The sequence below is a fragment of the Drosophila hydei genome, unplaced genomic scaffold, assembly GCF_003285905.1.
Source record: "Drosophila hydei strain 15085-1641.00,03,60 unplaced genomic scaffold, DhydRS2 tig00000001-arrow-pilon, whole genome shotgun sequence".
Taxonomy (NCBI): domain Eukaryota; kingdom Metazoa; phylum Arthropoda; class Insecta; order Diptera; family Drosophilidae; genus Drosophila; species Drosophila hydei.
In genome coordinates this window covers 7,969,904-7,995,453 of record NW_022045643.1, presented here as the reverse complement: position 1 = coordinate 7,995,453, position 25,550 = coordinate 7,969,904, and the positions used below count along the sequence as shown (strand labels likewise).

The 25,550-nt window shown below is 37.7% G+C and overlaps 3 protein-coding genes across 5 annotated transcripts; 1 reads left to right on the top strand and 2 right to left on the bottom strand.

The window, feature by feature from the left end:
- Positions 1 to 711: 711 nt before the first annotated feature.
- Positions 712 to 11,316, bottom strand: LOC111599221. 2 transcript variants are annotated; one of them, XM_030225958.1, is made up of 7 exons: positions 11,246 to 11,316; positions 5,926 to 6,275; positions 3,863 to 5,864; positions 3,390 to 3,794; positions 1,879 to 3,328; positions 1,724 to 1,817; positions 712 to 1,664 (listed from the first exon to the last, which is right to left on the bottom strand). In XM_030225958.1, exons 1-7 carry the CDS (start codon positions 11,257 to 11,259, stop codon positions 1,324 to 1,326), a joined length of 4,656 nt encoding a protein of 1,551 aa, XP_030081818.1. In that variant the 5' UTR covers positions 11,260 to 11,316; the 3' UTR covers positions 712 to 1,323. The 2 variants fall into 2 exon arrangements, with proteins under 2 accessions (XP_030081818.1, XP_030081819.1); XM_030225959.1 differs by lacking the exon at positions 11,246 to 11,316 and adding an exon at positions 7,991 to 8,175.
- Positions 1,437 to 11,771, top strand: LOC111594910 (DNA polymerase eta). Its single transcript, XM_030225960.1, has 5 exons — positions 1,437 to 1,472; positions 7,143 to 7,254; positions 8,186 to 8,824; positions 8,879 to 9,375; positions 9,451 to 11,771. Exons 3-5 carry the CDS (start codon positions 8,390 to 8,392, stop codon positions 11,147 to 11,149), a joined length of 2,631 nt encoding a protein of 876 aa, XP_030081820.1. The 5' UTR covers positions 1,437 to 1,472; positions 7,143 to 7,254; positions 8,186 to 8,389; the 3' UTR covers positions 11,150 to 11,771.
- A 17-nt stretch (positions 11,772 to 11,788) lies between these two features.
- Positions 11,789 to 15,707, bottom strand: LOC111594911 (organic cation transporter protein). Of its 2 annotated transcripts, none has more exons than XM_023308397.2 (5): positions 15,303 to 15,707; positions 14,994 to 15,234; positions 13,140 to 13,243; positions 12,129 to 13,080; positions 11,789 to 12,067 (listed from the first exon to the last, which is right to left on the bottom strand). In XM_023308397.2, exons 1-5 carry the CDS (start codon positions 15,527 to 15,529, stop codon positions 11,888 to 11,890), a joined length of 1,704 nt encoding a protein of 567 aa, XP_023164165.2. In that variant the 5' UTR covers positions 15,530 to 15,707; the 3' UTR covers positions 11,789 to 11,887. The 2 variants fall into 2 exon arrangements, with proteins under 2 accessions (XP_023164165.2, XP_030081821.1); XM_030225961.1 differs by having other exon boundaries at positions 14,994 to 15,220; positions 15,287 to 15,353.
- Between the last annotated feature and the right edge of the window lie 9,843 nt (positions 15,708 to 25,550).

Below are 25,550 nucleotides of genomic sequence, written 5' to 3'. Positions count from 1 at the left end.
ATCACTGATTAGCCAGCAGTTTTTGAAACCGAGTGTCTCATCGCCTGATTACTGTCCAGGGCGCAGGCCTGCTCCATGGTCGACAACTGGTGGGAAACAAAGAAAATGAGTACCATAGAGCTGTCTGTGCTGGTCATTTGAGCCACAAAGAAGAGGTACCAGGCCAATGTCGGATAGCCTGTGAAGTATATCTACATAGTAGCCCTCCAGTAACAGAAAGCTGGCAGTTAGATCTCCATAACTTTTGCAATTATTATTTTTAATTATCTTCGACACTCCTGCTTAGTAGCTGAAGCTGATGCAATGAACTTACCAACATAATATAAAGACTATGTTCGAGTCCATGTCTTCTAAGAAAAGACGCTCTTCAGAACTCACCCTACATCAGATAATGCTTATCAGCTTGACCAGATGATAAGCAGATGTTCCATCTGGTCTCTATCTATATATATATGTTAGTTTTAAGAGAACCCTTGACCGTCATAAAACCTTATTTTTATGTATATTTAGGATACATATAATGTAATGTCATAAATCATTATTGATCCTTAGAACCTAAGGCTTACAATAAAACACATAAACAAATACTTAGTCTTGGTTCTGCACCAAGGACTGAAATAAACACACAGCAGTCTGAAATTCAAAAACTTTTTCATTTTTCAATTTGTGTTATTTTATTGTTAAACTTTATGCAAGAATTTAAAAAATATCACTTGATGTTGGAGTGTGTTGTTTGTTTAGAGAGACTGTTTAGCTAAGAATACAAATACAATATCATATTTAAGATTACTAAAGCTTACTCGCACTGAGAACTTGGAGTGTATATAAAGCAAGTGCTAGAAAACAAACAATCAACTCAAGAATTTGTTCTCAATAACAGCTTAAATGAAGTTAACTTATGGATTTTTCTAACCACTTAACAGGCTTTTAACTGGTTTTATATGGCGTGCCGCTAGCGAATACTGCATAAAAGTGCCTACTTTTAATATACAACCTACAAAAGTTAGTCGTAAATCATTTCATCTACCCACAGTTGTAAATACCGTCCGAAATGTTGCATTTGTGTCAAACAAAATGTGAACTAATAATAATATATCGTTAGAGATTCTACAAAAAATATTCTCATATAAGTATACGTTATATAGTGCTATATATATAAACTGATACAGTGTAAATTGGCAGCTGTCGGCCGCAACTACAACTTGGTTTTTTGTCTATGTTCCTAGTTATATATCAATCAATCTTATAAATTTGCAAGTATGATAATTTTCCAACTAGTTAAAAGGGGAATGCTCCGACCAATCCAGACTGTAACTAGAGTGTTTACAGATTATACATAGGATTACTGGTGGCGTCGAACAGCTGAGTGCCCGTCGACTCAATCATCGAACGCAGCGCAATGCTGCGTTGCTTGGCCACAGCCTTGCGCAGTGTCAGCTCAAATACGTTATCCTCATCAATGTTGTCCATGGGTAAGTGATCCCTGCTGTCCGCCGGTTTATCCGGATTCTGAAACACCAATTGTTCGTGCTCGTACAAAACGCATGTTTCAGCAAATTCCTTGGCAAAGTATTGTGCCGTGTTCCGGCTCTTGATGACCTCGCTTGGAAAGCATTGCAGTAGCTCCTCGAAGCTCAGCTCTGCTACCAAATTATTTAGTATTTCTATGAGAGAAATTTAGTTAGTTTAATGCTCTATTTAAACGTTAAAAGCCGCCACAAACCTGCAATATGCGATTTCCAATTGGGCAGCGCTTCTTGTTTACTAAGAATCTTACGCAGCAACGACTCCCAATGCTTAGGTGTAAATCCGCAGGACTGTTAGCAAATAAAAAATAAAGTTAACTAAAAGTTATATCAAATAAAACTCATTTCTTACCTTGCCATATTGCCACAAGTAGGCGGGACAGAAGCTCAACATATAATTAATAGCCAGATTCTTGGGCAATATTATGACCAAGAAGCTATCGATGCCTATTAGATGCGGCGATTTCTGTATGAATGCCAAAAACTCAGAAATTATCTCGCGATCTACCTTGCTGGAGGCCAGCAGACTCTGGATCTTGAGAGTCAGAGTCAGGAGCTCATTGTGCCAGCCCGTAAAGCGCACCTCGAACTCTCCTTCATCCTTCTTGGGATAGCTAAAGTCGCTACGCTCAAAGGGCGGCAAGCGATTCAAGTATTGCGGACGTTCCAGCAAGCATGGAATGGGTCGTATATAGGCCTTGATGTGTTGCTCGAATTCCTCGCCCTCTACTATCTTATAATCGGGTATATAGGGTACAAATATTAGCTTGTTCGATAGTGGTTCACTGACATGTCGCACGCTTGGCTTGCTGCAATAGTTGGGCGCCATACCAACCATGTATGCAATGCATTCCATGCGCAGATTTAAGAATTCCTCGCGGCTGCTTTGCTGCTCCACATCGGCGGATTGCAGATCAGTAATGAGATCACTTAGAGCCTTCAAGCGGCCCATGAACATGCGAAAGAGTATTTTGAGACCTTTTAGATTGATTGCTGCTGCATCACCGTCTGGCTGCAGCTGCGACAACGAAGCATTTGAACTGCGCTTTTGAAAAGGCGAACCGGCCTGCTGATCCTGCAGCTGGTCATATACAATGCGCTGCTGTCGGCCGCTGATCGAACGCTCATCGGGCGCTGAGCTGGCACATGAGCTCGACAACGACTGCACATCCGCCTCACTGTGCAGTGAGGGCGCCCTCGAGCTGCTGCACTCATCGTCATAGTCGTCGTCCAGCTGAGGCGGTGTTTGAGAGCGCACTTCATGCGGCTGCAGCGACGAGCTCACATCGTAAAGATCATAGTAATATACTTGCAAGATGTTGACGAGCACCTTCTGCGAAGTCTGATAGCCCTTCTGACCAATGTGCGAGGCGATGTAGTTGAGAAACAGCTGCAGCACCACGTCCAGCGTTATGCTGTGCTCAATACACAGAGCATGTATGAAGGCATCGCTAATCGCCTCAATCAGAGCTGGCTGCTCGTTCGCCAGCAGAATGGTCTCACAGAAGTCCGAGAAGGAAATTATGGCACTGGGCGTAGGCGTCGAAGCGCAGCCGCCCGACTTGCCCTTCGTTTGTGTTGTGCCACGACGAGAACGTTTACGAGCGGAGAGCTGTGCCTGCTGCTCTGGCTGCTGCCGTCGCTGATAGAGAACAGTGCTGTCATCAAAGAGCACGTTCTTATGCTTTATCAGCGCCACAGCCAGTGTGCGACGCGTGGACTTAGCAATTATTTCCTGGGCCAGCAGATAATTTGACATGCGACAAGCGGTGACAGCTAACAGCAGATTCTCATCGGGTGTGCTGCAAATAGCAATTAAACAATTACATTCTGACTTCGATAAGTAATGCATGGTCCACTTACAGCGTCGTCAAGTACTTAAGATAATTGATCAGCTCTCCGCTCATGGCATCGGCTACCACAGGCGAACTAAGCATTATCGATGGTATATCCACGGGTGCATGTTTGATGAACATATTGAGAAATTCCATGGAGAGAGGAACTTGTTTATAGCCCTGCTGCAGCAGTCGAGCAGGCGTGAAGTATGGCGACACAGTCTGATGCAAAAACGAAGACCTGAGCCGATCGGTGCCCAGGCTCAACAGAAACAGTTTTACGGTATAGATGAGACCAACCAGCTGCGACGTTTCTACCACCTGTTCACTGCCCATGAACTCTGCAATGTAGTTGTTATAAATGTCCACCAATTGGAGTTGGCACATCTTGTAGAAGCCAGTTGCTTGCAAGTAAACTTCCTGCTTATTGGAGCTGTTGTCGAAAGTTAACGAAATATTATGGTCTACATATATATATAGTATATATGACTGTTTTCATACCGTATTGAAAAGTCGGCCAATTTTCTACAATTAGCCACAAACATTTTACGCAGCTCCTGTTCCCTATCCACACTCAGGCGTTCGCCCTGCAAGGTCAAACTCAACCTGAGCATTATATGCGCCTCCTCCATTAAATCGTAGAAATTCGAGCTGCTAGCGGTACGATATGATTCGGCTATGCCTTCGAGATCCTCTATAATGTGCTCTACTTTGGGCACCTCCAGATTGTAGAGTGTCCATTCATTTACCACCGACGATTGGGCGGCGCTACTGCTGCTTCTCAGCAAGCTGCTGTGTTTGGCCTTCGCCTCTGCCAGGAATCTGGCTGCAATATTGCGTTTGACAGGCACCACGACAACCTCACCAGTGCTGCGCCGCTTGTGCTGCTCCAGCGCTGTATTTGTGATGAGCACCAATTGCTCCCGATTTACGCAAACGAACTGCACGTGCATAAAGGCGGCCAGGCCAATAACAGCAATGGGTGAGCTGACGTCTGGCGAGGACTCCTCTGGAAAGAGTCCGCCAATGCTCGGATACTCAAAGCGATTGTGGAAGAGCTTGTGCCCGATGCGTGAGGTATGTGTTTCCACAGACTCCGAGGTGACGGCATAGATAACGTAATCGTTCACATGCACCTGCAGCACAGGAGCTGTAAAGCTGTAGCTGGCCACAGGCTTCTCGTTCTCGCTGTACCACTTGCCCTGCGCACAGAACTGATACAAATAGCCATCTACGCTGCTGGCCACAAGCAACGCATGTCCCACACAGCGCTGATGCTGCGAGGACTTCAGGGTACGGCGATTGGCATGCTTGAAAGTTGTCACGGCACTGGGCACCTGTTGGTTGCCCATGTCATACTCGTCATCCTCCTCTGGCTGCTGCTCGTTGTTGCGCTGATAGATGGCCTTCAAATCCATGCATCTGAGTATATCCAAGACTCGCGACTGTGGATCTGACGTTTTCATGCATATCTGCAGCAGTTTTCGTATATCGTACTGCACAGACACGTCTTCCGTCACACTGTTTCCGCCTGCACCTATGCCTCTCACATTCATGGCCTTCGCTTCGTTGATAAGTTTTATTTTAATATATGAGGCTCGCTGTGGCGTTATGGTTATCTCCTGTGTGTTATCTTCCTGGCCGCCGCAGCGACTGCTGCCATTCTCGCACTGGTCCCATTGAGATCGCAGCTCTGGCTCAAATTCTCGTCCATAGGCCGTGTTCACCAATCGCGCCACATTGAAATCGAGGGGCGTGCGTCCAACCAACCCCGGTCCGCTTATCAACACAGGCTTGGCGCTGCTGGACGATTGCAAAGAATCGCTTTCACAGCTCTGCTGACTGTGCGTGCTGCTGACAGCCGCTGCGCTCGCCTTGCTGCCCAAGCTGAGAGACTCGGATAAGGGCTCATCGCCCGCATAGTCATTGTCCAGGCAGCTGTGCTCATGACCTGCTGCAGCAGCGGTTGTTGCCTTGTTGGCCAATGCATCGACCACCTTGAAGGCCACACAATAGCGATGATTCAAACAGGCGATGACATTCTCAGCCAGGCACAGGCGCAACGGCACAAAGTTCAGCTGTACGAAGAACTTGAAGGGCAGAAAATCGATGAAGGAGAACCTGGGCTGGGTGTTCTCGTGCACGCACTGCGTGTACTCGTACAGATAGATTCGATCCTTGCTGCTCACTATAATGTTGCCTGACGTTTGGCAGCTCTGCACCAAATCTGGCGGACTGCGCAGCGGCAGCTCAATTACATCGATGCTTTCTATCAGCGGCGTCTTGGGCGTTGTCATCGAGGCAATGCGTATGGTGATGGGCAGCTCATTCAGCTTGGCATCTGGGAACTTCCAAAAGTTGGCATAGATGCGCACAAACATTTTGGTGTCATCCTCGGAGCAAACCGTGTTGCTATTGCTGCTCGACGTGCAGCTTATACTGGTGCTATTCGAATGCACCGGACTGCCAGCCTGTTCCTTTTCCAGGGTGAGCAGGTACTTGCCTGGAGGTAGGGATTATAGCAAGTTCAAGGATGATATGATATGAATATATGCCATGCTTACCAGCCTCGCAGTAGATAAGCTGCACCACCTCGCCAACTGTAGCCAAGGTATACCTAACCGGCATACGTTCATCAATCGCTGGCGTGGGCGATGCAGCATCTCCTGTTTGATCCTCCTGCGTGCCATATTCCTGCTGCTCTGACTGCTGCTGGTTTAGTGTCTGTGGCTGTGGCTGTGACTGCTGCTTGCCAGCTATGTCATAGATCTCGATAAACTGCTCGGCACTGCTGATGGCAATGCGGTTGTTGCCAATTAAGGTGGCTGCCAAAATGTCGCCATTTAGAGCATATGTCTGCTGCTTGGCAAAGTTATAGGCCTGCAAAATCTTCACCATGGCGACGCTGTCCTCACTGCAAGCGGCACAAAAGTAAACGAACCACTTAAAAGCAATCAAATCAAATGGAGCACTGCAATGCGATATAACGCCCCAGTGACTTCATCGTCCGCCGTTCAATAGAGACTGAGCTGCTTCGCTGCTCAAAGCCCCCTAAAGAGTGACGATGATGTCGACCGTCTGATTGTTGAGTCTGAGTGGGTTGGCTATGCCACTGACTACTCTCTATTAGCAGGGGGCTCGCTCAAGTAGTTGTTGTCGTTCTCGTGGGCAGCAGCCATTAGCATAATTGTGCGTTTATGCTGAGAGGCAGAGCGCTGACTCTAGCGTAATTCTATCGCATACACTTCTATATGTTAGTGCGTTTGTCGTAGAGGGTTTGTCATCTTGGATTACCACAGTTTACATTAAATTAATTTTAATAATACATTTGATATTTCTACGCGGTTTACAGACGTCTCTCTTTGTCTCTTTCTTTCATACATGTATACAAAAAAGCTATGTTTGTTTTCAGTACTATTTGAGATCGGTCTAAATTGGGTTCTAGTTTTACAATTTATTTGTAAATATATTTACTATGAATTTAAATTTTTAATAAACATTTTTTTTTACAAAATTTTTGATTTTTTTTTTAAATATTTAAATTAATATAAGTAAATTAAATTTTTTTATAACACCTAAAAAGTTTTTAATATATTAATTTATTTTTCAAAATGTAGTATTTATTAAAAAAAAAACTAAAAATAAAAACAAAAAAAAATATTAAAAAGAATAAATGACAAATTCAAATTTTTTCAAGTCATAATCTTCCACAACATTTAATTGTATTATATTTATATGTTTTTATATTTTTTTTCTATATCAATTCCTCTCTATATCCTAGTTCCAGAGAACATACCATCGCTGGACAGAACTTACTGCTCCCCTAAACAGTTGACAACTGGCACAAATTCTTAAATGATTTTTGATGGGCATAACATGAGATATTACAACAGGTCAGTGCTGCACCTGCTATTTCCTGCTACCATTCATTCTGTCCTCTGTCCATTAATAATGCAAAATTAGGTCACAATTATACATACACAATACCTGGCCACTCGCTAAGCTAACTCACCCAACAAGCCAAGTCAAATCGCTGTCACAGTATTTGGTCAAGCAATAAATATAAATGCCATTTGACTTGGGCTGGGCAGCTTCTACGTGAGCTTACCTAATTAAGCCATAAGTTGACATACTTATATAAAAAAGTTAGAGGTAAATCAAGGGGAAGTCAAGAAACAAAACTTTTGAATATGACGCACCCATGACTTGAAATATACACCGGAAATAGATTCAAACACGACACGAAATATTCTATTTTTGACCACTCAGAGAGCGGGCTCTCGCAGGTCAAATGCCGATCAATAATTGCTCTGATAATTATCTCGAATGCGTGTGCATTAAGCCAAATGAATAAATCTGGTAGTGTGTGTGTGAATGGGCGTGTATGTATATGTTAGTGCGTGTTTGTGTGTATTGTATATGCGTTGCATTTAGCAAGCGGTATTCGAAAAAAATCAATAGCTCTGCGGTTTGCCAAAAATTTATATAATAAGCCGGAACTAAAGGTTTTCACCTATAAATATGCAATAGTAAACTACTAAGCTATTAACAACTACAATTACAATTGAAAACACTTTATATTCAATAATTATTCCACTTCATTAATTATTCAAACAATTTATCCCGTACATTCAAAAAGTGGCGAAGTAGCGTCGTTTGGCTGCAAGCCTTATGCTCCTTTATTCAGTTTATTTATACTGAGTTTTGAAACATTTTAAATGATTTCTAATGCACAAATACACATTTTTAGTAATTTATGTAAAGTTTTGATTGGCAAAACATAATTGGATAAAACTAATTCGCCTGTTTACATTTTTTTGATAGCGTTGCCACTTAGACTACTAAACTGGATGCTAAGAAAACAGCTGTTCGGATAAGCGCGCCATACGGCAGCATTAAAGTACGCTGCGTACTATATGGTTATCCCGCTCGCACGCACGCCCAGCTGATGCCGACCGCTTGTTGCTTTCGAAATTAAAGTCGCGATTTCCCAAAGTGATGTAAAGAAATTATCAAAAAATAAGGATTATGAGTAACTCTACGCGTGCCTTTGTTGGCATGCAGAACAAATATGACCGCGTGGTCTTGTTGGTGGACATGGATTGCTTTTTCTGTCAAGTAGAGGAGAAACAGCAGCCCGAGTATCAAGGCAAGCCCCTGGCAGTGGTGCAATACAATCCTTGGCGCGGAGGTGGCATCATAGCTGTAAACTATGCGGCGCGTGCAAAGGGCGTAACACGCCATATGCGAGGCGATGAGGCTAAGGAGCTGTGTCACGACATCATCCTGTGCAAGGTGCCAAACATCAGGGAAAAGGCCGACACGAGCAAATACCGTGATGCCGGTAAAGAGGTGGCAAATGTGCTGCAACGCTTCACCCAGTTGCTGGAACGCGCATCTGTCGATGAGGCTTATCTGGACATAACAGAGACAGTTAATCAACGTGTCGAGCGGCTTCAGACGGTACGAGTTAGATATATTAAACATGTATATTAGTTTAACTGAATTGCGTTGCAGGGCTCCTTTGCATTGAAGCCCCAGGAGCTAGTCAATTGCCATGCAGTCGGCTATGAAAATATTGGCGAATATGTGAATAAGATAACAAATCGTTTTGCCAATCCCTATGTGGACGATGAACGTTATGTTCTTGCCTACGATCCGAACGATCTGCCGGCTGTGCGTCAAAGCGATTTGCGTCTATTGATTGGAGCCTGCATTGCGGGTGAGGTGCGTGCAGCGGTCAAGGCTGAGACGGGCTACGAATGCTCAGCGGGCATTGCGCATAATAAAATACTTGCAAAGCTTGCAGCGGGCATGAACAAGCCAAACAAACAGACGATACTACCACTGTCACAGATACCTCCGCTCTTCGACCAACTGCCGGTGGGCAAAATCAAGGGAATGGGTGGTAAATTTGGTGAAACAGTGTGCGAATCACTCGGCATTAAGTTTTTGGGCCAGGTGCTCAAATACACCGAGCAGGACTTGCAGCGCAAGCTGGACGAGAAGAGTGGGTAAGACGAGAAAGAAGTCTGAGCTATACACATTTCTCTTAACTAACATTTCTCTTAATTTCTAATTCCCTACAGCACCTGGTTGCACAACATAGCACGTGGCATTGATCTGGAAGCAGTTACACCGCGTTTTTACTCCAAGAGCATTGGTTGCTGCAAAAAATTTCCTGGCCGCAATAATATAACAGGCCTCAAGACACTGCAGCATTGGCTGGGAGAGCTATCCAGCGAAATAAATGATCGCCTGGAAAAGGATTTCATAGAGAACAATCGGAAAGCAAAGCAAATGGTGGTGCAGTACGTGCAGGACATCGATGGCCAAGAAGTGGCTAGTTCCCGTTCCATGCCGCTCAATCAATGTGATCAGGAGACGCTGGCCAAGCATGCTCTAGAGCTGATCAAGACGAACACAAAGACCTTTTTACGTGCGGGCAGCGAGGCTGCCCTCAACAATGCCATCAAATTTCTGGGCATCAGTGTGGGCAAGTTCGAAACGGCATCAAGTGCGCAGAATAGCCTGCAGACAATGTTTGCCAATCAGGCTGCCAAGAAGCGTCGCATCAGCGTGGAGGAGTGTGTGGAAAAGCCAGTTGTGGAACAAAAGGCGAAGCAAACGGAAGAAGGCAAGATGAAGAGTTTCTTTGCGAATTACCTTCAAGCAAACAAAGAAGAAAATGTAAAGGAAAAATTGAAAGTGGTTGAAAAGTCTGCAGAAGTTGTAGCTAATTCGGAAGCAGAGGAAAGTAAAATAACTAAGCTAGCGGGGGAGAAATCGAAACTTAATGCAACAACATCATCACCTAAGAAAAGTATTTTTGAAGCATATAAGCGAAAATTGATCGATGCGTCTGTTGCAGAAGAGTCCAGCGACGACAAGGCAGCGCCTACTTTAACACCACCTGAATTTAAAGAGAGCTTCTTTGCCAAGTATCTGCAGCAGCAAAAAGAAGTTAAGAAAGATGTGCAGCAATCAAATAAGACATCTGAATCCAACGATTCCACTGAAATGCATGACTTGGCTGCCGAGCTGGATGAGATCGAGTCAAGCAATAATAATCCACAGCAAGAAGTTGAGGCTCTGCCGCCACCAGAACAGCCCTCCACATCAAAGCGTAAATTCGAGCAAGCAAAGGCCAACGAAGCAGCGACAACCAGTAACTTTACAAGCACTTATGCTGAGTACGCTCAACCCGAGCTGCGTGCAGACCTTATAAGCTTTGTCAAATGTGATGAGTGTGGCGCCCAAATACCCGACGATGTCAAGGCACTGCAAACCCATCGCGATCATCACTTTGCCCAGCAATTAAATCGACAGCTACGCGCTGAACAGCGCGAAGATGCACAGCGTAGTCGATTGAATGCCACTAATACATCAGCTGCCTCACCCACAACCAAACCTGTGCATGCAAAGAAAGCTAAAAAGGCTAGCGGAGCAACACCAACGACTACATCAGCTGCGAAGCCTGTCAATAGCATTACCAAGTTCTTGGCGCCCAAGCAGCCGCTAGAGCCACCACCCAGCTGCAGCAATGCAACCATGGAGCTCTGCGCTGAATGCAAGACATATGTAAAATCTGTAGATATGCCGGAGCATTTGGATTTTCATATGGCCAAAAAGCTACAGCGTGAACTCAATCAACTAGAAGTGCGCACCATAATTACCTCAACGAACAAAAAAGCAACGCCACCGCCTGCCAACACGAAGCTAAATAGTACCTTAAATTCCAGCTCGGCTAACCATTCTATTACCAAGTTCTTTACGCAAATAAATTAAACGATACACTAAAAGCTTTGCCATAGATACGAAACAATGCTATGAAAGTATTATTATAAATAATGTTGATATTTAAGCACAGCTAAGCTTACTCACGTCAGATAAATCATTCCGATCTGTGTGCCATGTCGAACCAGTTAAGTTAAGTTTTAAGTTTAATTTTTGTTTGCAGTTTTAAGTTGAAGATTTTCTAGTATACAATATATTTGAAATAATTATTAAATAGTTTACACGAATCAATAAAATTCCAATATTATTTTATAGAATATTTGTATCCCATATAAAAATCTAACAACTCTTTCGAAGCTATGATTGCCTTTGTCAGAGGAAAAGTTCGAGGCTTTCGGACTACTAGAAAACTATGTTTGTTTGGCTGCAAGAAAAATATGTACATTCAAGTTAAGATCATGGCAATAGGCATTTCTTATATTGTGTAGATTTATCCGTCTATATATGATGCTATATGGAATAGTCAAAGACCAACCATATGCCAAGCAGTTCTGTTAAATTAGGTGGCATTTAACATATTTAAAGATAAATGTAAAGCTCTGATCTGAGGAGCGAATGCAGTGTGTTTTAATTGTTACTTAATAATATTAATCATATTCACAAAAAAAAAAAAGATATAGAGATATTTATATATGGGAATAAGTATAAATGATATATAATGCAAAGTTGTGTCTTTGAACTGTCTCGTGGTTGTCTTACAGCTAAAAGGAGCTTATTGTAGTAAGGCTATTATGCGGGTAGGTTGATATTCTGATCCTTTGGTGGCTTCTTGACACCTATGGCATGCGCCTCCTTGACCGTGGTGGGCAGCACGAGGTTTGTGGTCTCGGGGAAGAAGAGAGTGAGGCAGCCGCTGAAGATGGCAGCGCAAGCAAAGAGAATGGCGGGAGCGCTTGCATAATACTTGGCCTAAAATAGAAAATAATTGAGTTAAAATAGAATGTGCGAAATGTGAACAGCATTTAGTTACCAGCAGCGGCGTCTGCGGCGCCAGCATAGAGCCAAATCTGCCCATCATGGAGCAAAAGCTGAGCAGGCTGTTCCTCAGGCTGGTGGGAAAGATCTCCGAGGCAAAGAAATAGAGCACCTGGAAGCTGGCAGTGATGGTCAGCTTGCCCACCAGGAAGAGCACCAGCTGCAACGTTTGCTGTTCACCCCCAGCGAAGATGGTGCCAATGCAGCAGAGGCCACTCAACAGCATGAGGCCACACAACGAGTAGCGTCTGCCAAAGCGATCCATGATGAGCAACGGCATAAAGAAGCCGGGAATCTCGACAAGCGCAATATAAGCGAAGTTGTTGTACTTGTCGCCATCCAGGAGCACAACATTCAAGCTCAGTCCATAGTAGACCAGCACATGGACGATCCAGCACAGGGAACAGTTGGCTATGCGCCATTTAAAGTTGCTGAAAGCCTCGCGAATGGGAAATTTACTCTCCTCCGACTGCTGCAGCTTGTCTCGATTGGCTATGACCAGCTTGTCCAGCGCACTCTCCGACAACTTGCGTTTGTTCACTTTGGCTGCCCGACGCAGTATGCCGCGGGCACGCTCCTCCTTGCCGACGCTGAGCAGCCAGCGAACGCTCTCGGGCAGTATCCAGAAGTAGGCCAACAGTATCAACGATGGCCCATAGGTGATGCGCAGCAAATCGCGCCAGTTTTGAAAGGACTTGGCAAACATGGCCAAAGCCACTTCGCCGACGGCATAGAATATGGTTATAACGCTGCAGGCGAGCACCCGACGTTTCGGACCCACCAGCTCAATGCCAATGACAAAGCACGTGGAGTAGAGGGTGCTGCTGGTCAGATTGTCCAAGAACTCAAAGATCAGAAACCAAATATAGTTGGGCGAATACGAACGCACAATGCCCAGCACGGCGCCCAAAATGCCGCCCAATGCAATCGAGAAGCTGCGTCCATAGCTGTAAATGATTCGAAATGAGCAAGGGAAAAGGTGACAATGGAAAACTTTCACACATACCGATCAGCCACAAAGCCCCCCAGGGGTATGCCAAAGAACTGTCCCAGATTGTTGATGGTGCCGACCAGTGACAACTTCCACTCATCATCGCAGTAAATGCCAAACTATAGAAGCGAATTAAAAATAGTTAAAAATAGTTAAATAAAAATAAATAAAAATAGTTGAGTTAACTTATCCTTTCTGATCTGTCTCGCTTAATGAAAAAGTTTCAATGCAACAAATTGGCATTACAATGGCTTCATTTGGCAGGTCACTTATCCACTTGAGTCGTTTATTCATCTGATAATCTGCTATTTATGTGGCTCGCTTCCATTTGCATATCTAATCTAGATTCGTTATTTACGAATGCTGCAATTGCCGGTGGCCCTGAAAACTGAGCTTCGGACGGGACTCTGTCTACGGCTTGTGGCACATTTATCTTACGTTTATCAAGGCCAATAAGTTGAGTGATAAGACGCTGAGGTTATCAGCAGCTAATTGAGGTAAACAACTCTAGGCTCTACTCTAACAATAGTATTATTAAGCTCCTACAATTAACGAATTGCCGACTTCCGAATGCCCTTGATCCTAAATAAACTCTCTGGAATTTAGAGACGGTCTACAAACATTCGTCACGCGGCTTAAAAACGTAAACAAATAATTTTTTGTCAATCTATAGAGTAGTTGTGGCTTAGGCTGTAAAACAGTCTCGATTTGCTATGCCCCCTATGAGCTAAACTATATCTGTATATATAATAGTTAGATATGAACATTTGTCACGTTTCTCTAACTTTAAAAGGGCCATAAATAAAAGCATTTACGTTACAAAAAGTAGAAAAATTAACTATTTGTGACAGCCTACGAGGGCACACACAACAAACTGTACACGAAATCAGAAGCTGAGAAAATAATTTAAATTTGATAGCATCAAACCTATATACTCTCTTTGCTAGAAATACTCGGAAGCTTACGAAGTTTTATCAATTCTGTTTCAGCTGTTTTTACTCCAGAATCATATAAACAAATATTTTAATATTCAACTGAAATAAATGAAGTGCAACTAAAAGCCTAAATAATAAGCCAAAGTTAAAGTAAGTAAAACAAAGATATATACATATAAATATAATATATATATATATATAATTATATAATTAGTTAATTAAAAGTAATAGCATTTCAAACCAATCGCCCTATAGCTGTTTTTTAAGTAACTTATTCTTTCAACTCACTTTAAGCTCTGCGATTATGATCTAAAGTCTGTTTTTCACGCTTATAAATCAATAAAAATAATTAATTGAAAGAAAAACCAGACAAATCCCAAATTAAGAAAACTTGTTTTAGTGACACAGATAACTAAATGTTCTTAAAATTTATAACTAATAACTTAACAAAAACAAATAGCTTTCAAATATATACGACTTCTAAGTGCTGGGTTTAAATAGATACTGATAGCCACTTAGCCTACCCGATTTCAATTAGATTTGAACAAGTGTTTAATGAGCGCTGTAAGACTTGCAGCTGTCTGGCCCGCTCTTATCGTGCATTTTACAGTTATACAGTTATGTAGGCCCCTCTGCGAGGGTAGCTGATCAAAGGTGACAGCAGGCAGCTAGGGGCTGGCGTAGTCAATGAACTTGTGATTAGATTGCCAAATAGTTGTCGACGAATTAGCGAGTTGGCGATTTAGCCAGCATGGCTCAAGTCTTGCTTGGATCACTGACATGTGCAGAAAATCGGATGACTTATTATCAAAGTCCATGCTTGCCGAGAGTCTGGTGTTTATAATGGGCCCTGGACTTATAACTGATAAGTGCTGGGGCCCCCATCGTCGTCTCGCTGACGTGGTTAATCGCAAAACTGAACTTTGATACTCACGTCATTGGAAATAGTGAATTCTTGATCGCGGAAAAGGAAATCGTTGTTAGCACAGCGCTCGGCGTTATCCTTGTTGTACTTATCGGCTAGGCAAATATTCGAAGTTTGATTCCAGGTGGAGAGCTCTGTGTTCTCATAGCGACGGCACTTGTCCATATCCTTGCCATTCTTTGGTATGCTGAACTCTGTCCAGGGCTCCTCATATCGGCTGCTCGGCCCATCGCACTCTGTAATGTTACATCTGTTGATTCGAAGAGTTACGTTCGTGACTTGCCGCCGACTAACTCACTAACTTTAAGTAAAGTTCACCTGTGCATCACAGTTCCAGCCGTGAAGACGTAAGTCACGGAGAACATGGCATGGAACATCATTGGCAAGCAGATCAGCAGGAAGATGAACAACTGAAAGCGACCGAACTGTCCAATGTGCGTCAGTATAGCATCGAGTGTTATGTCCTCCGGATCGGCGCCATTTGATTGGGCGACCACCTCCATTTGGCTGATGGTCGGAGGTGGCGACTCCTCGGTGACCGTCATTGAATTGAGTTGTTTTCGCAAATTTGTGCACAATTAATGAACTATTTCGTGTTTATTTATACGCGTGTGTATTTAATGCTTCTCGCTTTCTTCTTATTTTTGCCAAGTTTATTTTTAAATGCGAACAACTCTTACGTTGTTCACGGCACGAAAACACGAGACACACTGCGAACGTCGGTTCACAGCTACAGGGCGATCGCCCAATGATTGACTCAGTCTACGACTTTCGCCCTCTCTCCCTCTCTTCGTGTGTATCTCTCTCTCTGTCTCTCTTTAGACTCGGGCTAATTGCTTAAGTTGGCTCTCATTAGGCCCTGTCCTGACAGACTAGCTTTTCGAATCTAGAAATCGGCACTCTCTGCATTGATTAGATTGCTCAGTTTCATATAACTGTGCTTAAGCCTATCGTGATTGCAATCAAAGATAATCACGTTCACGCACACTCGATAAGAATAAAAGTGTAATTAATGTGTTAATATAAATAATTTATTAAGATTTTTGAGACACTTGAAAATACTATTCACTATGCGTACTAAACTTTTAAATATAATTTGTGAGTTTTTCTTTTAGGAATATATTCAAAATTATTTTTTTAACAGATTTTTTCGATTAAGCCAAAATCTTAAGTAATTTAAAAAAAAAAACATTAAAAAATATTTATATATAAAAGTAAAGTAAACTAAAGTATTTTACTTCCTTACTTTTTATATAATTATAAAATATATATTTTCTTTAATAGAATTTTCGTCGATAAGAAAAAACCCATTTATTTATAAGGCAATACAAATAATTTATAAGATCTAAAACTAAAAAATATATGATAAGATAGTCGAATACTTGAAGATGTAATATATAATTGTATTTATTTATTTTACGTAAACAACAAAATAAATAAATAATATTTATTTTACATAAGCAGAACTAATAAATTTAATTTGTATTTGTTTAAATTACATTTTTTATTTTACATAAACCACAAATGAATAAGACAAACCACAACATATAATAAAAGTAACATAATTAAATTTATATTTTCCTATTATATATTATATATTTAAGTAAATATACTTTTAAATATACTTTTTTAATTTTATATAAATTTTAATTTTATTTTGCTAATTATTTTTGAAGCACAAATTTAAGGGCACATTTTCAATTGATTTGAATGAACAAACTTTTTAATTTATGAGGTAATATATTACACTTGTATTTAAAATAAATAAATATTTTTTTATTGGTTTGTATTATTTATAATTCAGAAATATTTTAAAAATTGTGCTAAATTTAAATTGATGTGAATTAATTAAATTGAAATATAATAATTTGTTTAAATTGTCACTATAAATCATATTTTTAATTACATTGTAAGCTTTATATAAATAAAAATATACATATAGATAAATATAATTACATATATACATATATATATAAAGAGCAATCGCAGTCAAATAGTTTACAGCATTCCATTAATATTTATGTGTTTCGCTTTTCGGATTGACATGTTTTGCATTTATTTCAAACATATTTCATAGTGTTCACGTGCTGCCCGCGTGTTCTTTCCAAAACAAAAATCTGATCTATTTTTATCAAGCTTTTAAAAGAAATAAATACAAACTACACGGGCACCGCAATTTATAAACATTTTTCGAGCTCCAACTAACTGCTAATTGCAAATTGTTAATTGCACTGACACTTCTCAGAGAGATGCGATACGATTGTTACAGCGAACCGGTTTAGAGCCGGAGACATAGTTGATCATGACTTAATTACTTTTGTGTCTGTCAAGTACTTAAACTAACAATGAGGTGGAAATGGGCTTTTCCTTATGGGAAGACACAGCTTTTGGTTTATTAGCCTGTCCCTCAATTGCTTGCGCTTCGCACTGTAGCTTTACACGTGCTTTTGGCGTAATGTACAATAGTCATGCCCGCTAGCTGCCTTATCGACGTAATCAGCTGTGTTAACAAATCGCAGACCGCAACGACTATCACCTATTCCAATCAAAAATGCTAATAGTACGTTATAAAATGTTGTAGTAGGCAATCTGTTTATAAATGCAAACATTGCTCCCTCTCTTAGTCTCTCCCTTCCTCTCTCTCTATTTCTCCCTCTCTCTCTCTCTCTCTATACCTTGGCAGATCTCTCACATTTCATCTCTCTCTGTCTCTCTTCGCTCTCTTAATGTTTTGTTTATGAATGAAACAAAGTATTTTTTTCTCATTTTTTTATGTTTAATAATTTTTTTCACTTCGTTTATTTCATGAATGGTTCATGACTCGCGGAATACGATCTTGAAAACTGAATAATAAATAGATTTTAGTTTTTTAAATAAACTATAACAATAAGCCATGGCCTTGGGTTCGTTATGGATATAGGTGTAGGGCAATCAAATGGGTTAACATTCACGGTTAACTACGTGAAGTGCCAATTCAATTATCAAATTGGCATGAAGCGTTTTTATGCCATGGCGCACTCGAGACAAACTGGTTATATTTCAATACAAAAACTGTTGCGGTAGTTCAATGAAAAATGTAATTGCAATGCAAATGAGCTGCAGTCGCTAAATGTCAACTAAAACTGAAAATGGGAAATACAGCAAAATGCATATATGAGTTCTTAGGAATTATCTCTCTTGCATAATGAACAAGTTAGCATAAAAAGTTAATGGTCGACTGTCAAATACGCTTATGAATATTCTACATATATATCTAGATATGCTGAAAAAACTGAAGTAGATAGGAGATTCTGCATATATTTGATATTAAGTTGTCCAGGATTTCTCATGAGGAACGCAGGAGAAAGGAAGTATATAAAACATACAAACAACTCGACTCTTTAACCTGATCAAGAATATATAAATACTATATGGGGTGGGCTACACCTTTTACTGAATGTTACTTACCTTTTAAGTTCCAGCTATAATAAGTGTTATTTTAGTGGCTCACAACATTGAGCTGTCAACACTGCCTGGCTATTTGATAGCCAAATTAAGAGAAAATAATTGTTTTCTATTGAGTTTAGTTTGACATTTATAAGCAAAGCTTCCAAAGTGTTGAATTGTCGCATTTGAAATAAGGATAATCAATCCACAAGCTTTTGTCGGAACTGTTATGGACTGGCAGAGTCTTTGTTGCATTAGTCTTCAAAGCCGATGATGGTGAAAATTGTCAAGCAGAAATCATATTTAAACAACATCAATGTCATTGAATTTTCTTTCCATTATAGTACAACTCATTGATGCCTAAAATGTGTTTCTTTGTTTTATTATAATTTAAGCTTGTGTAACTATAAAAAAAACAGCCTACAATATTTAATTGTAAATTTCAAAATTAATAAAAAAAACCAATAAAATAACAATTGAGAGAGAACACTTCAATACACTTACGGTGCACTTTTGTAAATGAAACATCTGTTTTTATTTTGTTTTGAATATATCTAAACACATACCTTTATTTAATGAATTCAAAAATTGTGTTTAATTCTGTTTTACTTTTTGTTTTGTTTTGTTTCCATGTTTCCATGTTGTTTCACACCCAATACATATATAGAAAGTATCCCCAAATATTCTCAGTGTTCTTTTTGTTTTGCTATTTACTGCTTGGTTTTTTTTTAAATATTTTTTTTTGTTTTGTTTTTCTTGTATTTGAAGTAAAAATTTGACTCAAAACACATTTAGTTCGAGAACGCAATACATTTAGCTTTGTATTTGGTTTTCTTTAAAATTTCTTTCTGACTTGGCTAAATTTGCAATATACGTGTGTGTGTGTGTGTGTGTGTTGTGGGTGTATATAGATGATGATATGATGGTATATGCAGTGTAACTGACTTAAGTATGATACGTAGTTGAATCTCAACGAAATAAACTTGCAGTATATATATTTTCTTTTATATATATATAAATATATATATTTATATGTATTATGATGTTTATATGATTAGTGAATAAATACATATGCACTGTTATATTAATCATTATAATAATCGGTTTAAATAATTCACTTAATAGCTTGAACATTTCTTTGTTTTTCTTCACTTTATCTTCTTCTATTCTTTTTCCTTTTAAATCTATAAATTCAATTATAATGCACTTAACTTTGTGTCTCGCTTTTTTATTGCACATGTATGTGAGTGTGTGTGTGTGTGAGTGTGTGTATAACGATGTTAGTGCTTGTGTGTGTGTGTGTGTGTGTATGCATTCCGCACAAGCTCTCGCTCCAGCGCGCATACACTTGATGATTTGTATTTGTCCATATACATATATAGTATATATATATATGTAATATGTAAATATTTTTAAATATAATTTTTTATAGAATTGTAAATATATTGTAAATAATGTTTGCTTTTTTTTGTATTATTTTCATTTCATTTTTTCATTTACCATTTTGTTGTTGTACATTTCGCAATGATTTTTTTATTAATATCGCTTTTTTACCGTTGCTTATTGTATGTAGTTTTTTATTTTTTCTTTAAATGGTTGTTTAAACTTTGTTGTGATTATGTTTTTGTTTTTGTTTTGGTATGTTAAGTGCTTAACAAATATGTTTGCAAGTATTCTTGTGTATATATGTCTGAGTGTGTGAGTCTGTTCGTGTGTGTGTGAGCCATCTTCTGTGGGCCGCTTGGCAGCGTCGTCTAACATTTTGCAGTTTCCATTAACACTTTGCCGTGTCAATCAACTCACAACTAATTAAAACCACATTTAACAGCTTTGAATCCGACTTGAATCCGCCCACAGATCGGCTCAATCTAGTCCTGTATCTATGCAATGCAATTTTAAGTGTCTTTTTATCTGGTTTTACTTTTGTATAGAGTGATAGTACACATTTAAGAAGTATTTTTAAATATTATTGTTGTACACAGATAAACAAGTTTTAATTTAATTATCGTTCGCTCGAATACCGTTCCGTTTACATTCTTTTATCCATTATCGTAGTCTAAAAATGTTTCAGTGCTGCTCTCAAATATTTCAATTTATTCTAAAGATCCTACGATCATTTCATATCCAGTTTTTTTTTACCCCTCATCCGTCTCTGTCTCTGTTTGCCTTATACAAAAAGAAGAGTATTTTCTATAAAGAGTTACTATATATTATTTTTCTTCTTCTTGCGTGTGTTGTCTGTACTATGAACAGAAAGAAACGTTGACTCGAGCTCTAGAGCTCTATAACTACTTTTTCTGGGTTAGTATTTTTTTCCAATTGAATTGAATTCTCATTGCGTTTTGCTTTTTTCTATACACATCAAAAAAACGAAGCGGTGCTGTTTTCTAAATAGTTTCATTTACTTTATATTAACTATTAATGTTTCAAAATGCTTTTGAAAAATTCCCAAAAATTGGTGGTTCTGAAACCAACTGTTTTTCTTGTGTGTGTGTGTGTGTTTCCTTTTCGAATACAATTCCAAACATAAACGTAAAAAATCGTCTCAAACCAAAATAGGCAAACAAAAATTTGCACTACAAATTGGCACTAACTTTTAGTTTAGTTTTTGGTTTTTGTTTCTTCTTTACTTTTGTGTTCTTTGTTTTTGTCATATATTTCACCACAATAATAACGCAAATATCCTCCATTGGCTTACATATATATTTGTCCAAAAACATTCAACTATTTATTTGTATTCCGCTTTTCTTCTAGCCGTACATACAAATATTTCAAAATTGTTTCCAATTTAATTTCTTGTCATTTGTTGTTCATTTTATTTATTATTGAAGCTCTAGTTTTATGATTGCCTTGCAGTTTTCTACAACTTGTAAATATGGTATTTGTTTTTCTTTTTATTTAATTTTATATTTTTCAAATATTTTCTCGCTTTATTATTATAGGACTGTGTATTAGGTTAAGTTAAAAGAAAAATACATTTGAAAAGAAGGTAAAATTTACATTTGCCTCAAAAGTATGCAACAATTAGAGAGATTTTTTTAAATATATTCAACATGAAATTGAAAATTATTAAATGTATTAAAATTCATAAACTCGTTCACGCAGTAAATAGAGTAAATTGGTCACATGTCATCATGACTTAGTTAAAAATAGAGACTTAAAATATATACTCATGTTTTGTCAAAGTCTGATTTAGTGTGGAAATTCTTGAAATACTATTGCAAGCAGGGAATATCGCTGTTAGCTAAAGACTTGAACTGTGCGATTAATAAAGAATTCGAAATTTACATTCCAAGAAGGGTTGGTAATATGGAAAATATTTATATAAAATAATAAAATGATCTTTGGATTGATAAAGAATTATGAATTTGCATCCTATGGAGAGCTGGCAAAATACTTGCTCTTTAGATTGATAAAGGATATAAAATAAAACCTCAATCCTCCGCAGTTTTCAAGCTAGAATCACCAAGGATCTAATTTGAGAACAAGAAATTATATATGTATTCCTCCCATTGACACATTTATAATATATTGACATTTAAATCCATCAAGCACTCAGTTAAAACTGTGAACGAGTATTAAGCAGTCGGCTGTGACCGACTCCAGCATTCTTAGTTAACTTAAGAATGGGTTTTGGCACGCGTTTTGAAATAAGTATATATATACAGAAATTCAAAATATACATATATAAGTTTATATATATATAATATAATAATATATATATGTATATACATAATTTATAATAGTTCAACTAAAAGTACAGCCACTTCGTAAATATTATGCAAAACTGAAGCTAGTTTTCCAGTTTTTTTTTTGTGTTTTAGCTTCTCTCTGATTGTTTTTTTTTCATATATAGTTTGTTTTTATATTTGTTGCTTGTTTGTGTTGTTGTTGCTGTTTTCTGTTTTGGTTTGTTTTTAAATAAGCTCCTTTTAGCGCAATATTAACGTTTAAATAGCTGTCTTAGCTGTGTTGTTGGCTTTCAAATGAATTCACATAAATTTGCGTTTTGTTGAAATTCGTATAATTCCTATGTGTTGTTCCCCCAAAAATAAGCAAAAACTTTACTTTGTTTTCTTGTTGTTCTTCTTCTTCTAGTTGTTGTTGCTTTAAGAAAAACATTTGGCCAGTTGTTGGTTTTGTTATTAGTGGTTGAAGAGTTGTTGTTGTTGTTGTTGTTTGTTGGTGTCTTTTGGCACAATTATGCAATACATAAGTACTTAAATGGTTGTCAGCAACTAGTTAAGTTATAGATAGCAACAACTAATGCTGGGGCATAGTTATGTTTGTATTTTGTTTCTTTTTTCTTTTCTTTTTTGGTTTTTTTTGTTTTATTATAATTTAATCTTATATTTTAAATATAAGTTGATCCCAATTGTTCAGTTTTATCAATTTTTACTCTGCATTTTCATTCTTTTTCAAATAAAAGACAGATTGAGAGACACTTATTAACTAATTATCCCATTTGCTATGTTTTTTATTTTTACGAATACTTCAAATTGTTTCATCGGAAATGCAATTGTCTTTATATAGTGAATTGTTATAATTTATTTGTAATAATTTTTACACATATACAAGTACAATAATAAACAGTTTGTAAGTCGCATATGTGTGCTATGTGCATTAACTATTTTTTTTTATTTTTATTTTTTTTTGCCAATTACAATTCCAATTCCAATTCTCTAGAGATATTGTCTGTCCAATGAACGTGTTGGAGAGTGCATTCTATGTATGTGTCTGCGTGTGTATACATATGTGTATGTATTTATGTATGTATGTTTGTATGTATGTATGTAGTTAATCCTTTGTTCTATATAATTTATTGGTTAAATGTTTTTCCTTTCATTTTTATTATTATTTAATTTCAGAGAAACCTTAGCTGTTTCGTATATGTATTTACTGGCAACTTGGAAATCGCCCTCTATTTTCCTTTTTCAATTGCTTTGATGAATTGGAATACACGTAGTTACTTTTTCTATCTGGCATTGAACCATTCGATATAATGCTGCAACAAAATGGTATACGAATAATATATATATACACATATATATGAATATCTTTATGCGCATAAACGGAGAGCTTGAAATCGAGAAAATGCTCAATTCACCAAAATTCTGTATAGAGAAATCCGTTCATTTCTATATTTTCAACTAATATATATATATATATATATATATATATATATATATATATATATATATATATATATATATATATATATATATATATATATATATCTGAAGAAACACAAAACTTTGCTCATATGATATTCCTAGCATCTAGTCATGTTTAAAGGCTAAGCATATGTTGCAATGACATTGGCTGAAAGGTGGGAATAAACCAATTTGTGGGCCAGCGCGAGAGTTGAGCAGATTTAAAAGCTTCTTCTATTTAAGGAAAGCTTTTTCAAAATCTTTCAAAAGAGTATAGCACATAAATTTTTTTTACAACAAAAGCTTGCACGGAAATCTCAAAAATATATATCAAATAAATGTTGATAAAATAAATAAATAATAAAAGTTTAGACCGAAGTCTATATTAAAGCTTGTCAACAAATTGAAAATATATCTCTGAATTTGAAAACGTTCTTTAAAATACACAAATTTTGATAACATCAACTTACATTTACCAAATTTAAAAATTTTACTGAACCCATTCCCAAAATTAAAAATGCACTTCATGAACTTATGCCAAAAACTCTTCTCTCGACCTAAGCCTACATATTTCAGAAAAAATTTTATAAGTTTAAATTTAATTTCATTTTATTAGCCTTTTTCAGCTAGTGTCATTGCGTATGATTTTCGTATTACTCATGAGTTTTTTTGCCAGTTAAAGTGTTTTTATTTTTCTTATTTGTTTGCTTAACATTTTCTAACACCAATATTTAGTTAATAAATTTGCATATTTCTTACTTCAACCCGATTATACCGCTGTGGTTCCTAACACGTTGCCGTTTTATATGTTGTCTAAATTAAAAATTCATCTCGTATAATGTTTTTGTTTTCCGTTCACGTTTCATTCATTTGGATATTAAATAAGAATATCTAAAATACCTTAATAATAAGCTTCCATTCAATCTTCTTTTTATATGTATATGTATATAAATATGTTTTTTGTTTTATCTTTTCCTATATTTGCCTTTTAACAATTGTCTTTTATAGCCGTTCCATTCCTACCCATTCAAGTGCCTTAAATGCTTTTTTTTTTTGCTTCTACAAATTTTCGTAGAATTTTCTTCATTTTCTTTTTGACACATATTGTAAAATTGTGAGCAAATACATTCAAGTGATTTGTAATTACACTGAGAGAAACATTTATATATGTGTTTTTGCTTATTTTGTTTTTGCTAATTGCTTATATTCCGGATAATGTTTCGGTTTTCGGTGTTTTAATCTTTTTTTGTTTTTCTTTATCTTTTACTCAAATACTACTTGCAGCTAAGTTTATTACATAAATTTACCATGTAAATACATAATATATTATTTTTGTTTTTAATTTTATTTATATTTTTCTCAAGTACTATAACGGGCAACTCTACACACATTGGATGTTGATCTTGATTGGTTTTGTTTTATCGTTTTGGTTGTTGAAACTCGAATAGCTTTGAGCAATTGTGGGTCAGATGTCGCTAAAAGGGATAAGTTCTGCATGTCGAAAGGCTAATATGCATTCTCACACAAGTATATTTAACTAAAATATATTCATATACATACAAACAAATCACATTGCCAGCTCTTTGTGGGCAAGCAGCTCTTAACAATGCCGAAGCGGGGAAAGTTTTGAGTGAGAAACTCTGTGGAAGTGTCGGAAGGAATATGAAAACTCTCATGCCATATATCATCATAATAATAATAATAATAATACACAGACCAATGTCTGTGTGCTATCGGTATTGTTATCGAGTCTCGTCGACTTCTGTGGGGCAAGAAGAAAATTTGCTTGGTTTGGTTTTTAAGGCACCATTAAAATTGCTTTTCTTACACGTATTTTTCCTTTGCAAATTTACAAGTTTTCAACAAATTGTCATTAATCATTCTTTTTTCTTACATACACATACACATTAATAAGTAAAAATTCATTTGAAATTGTTCTTGTTGCAGTTGTTGATGTTGTTTTGAGCTATTTTTATACACACACATG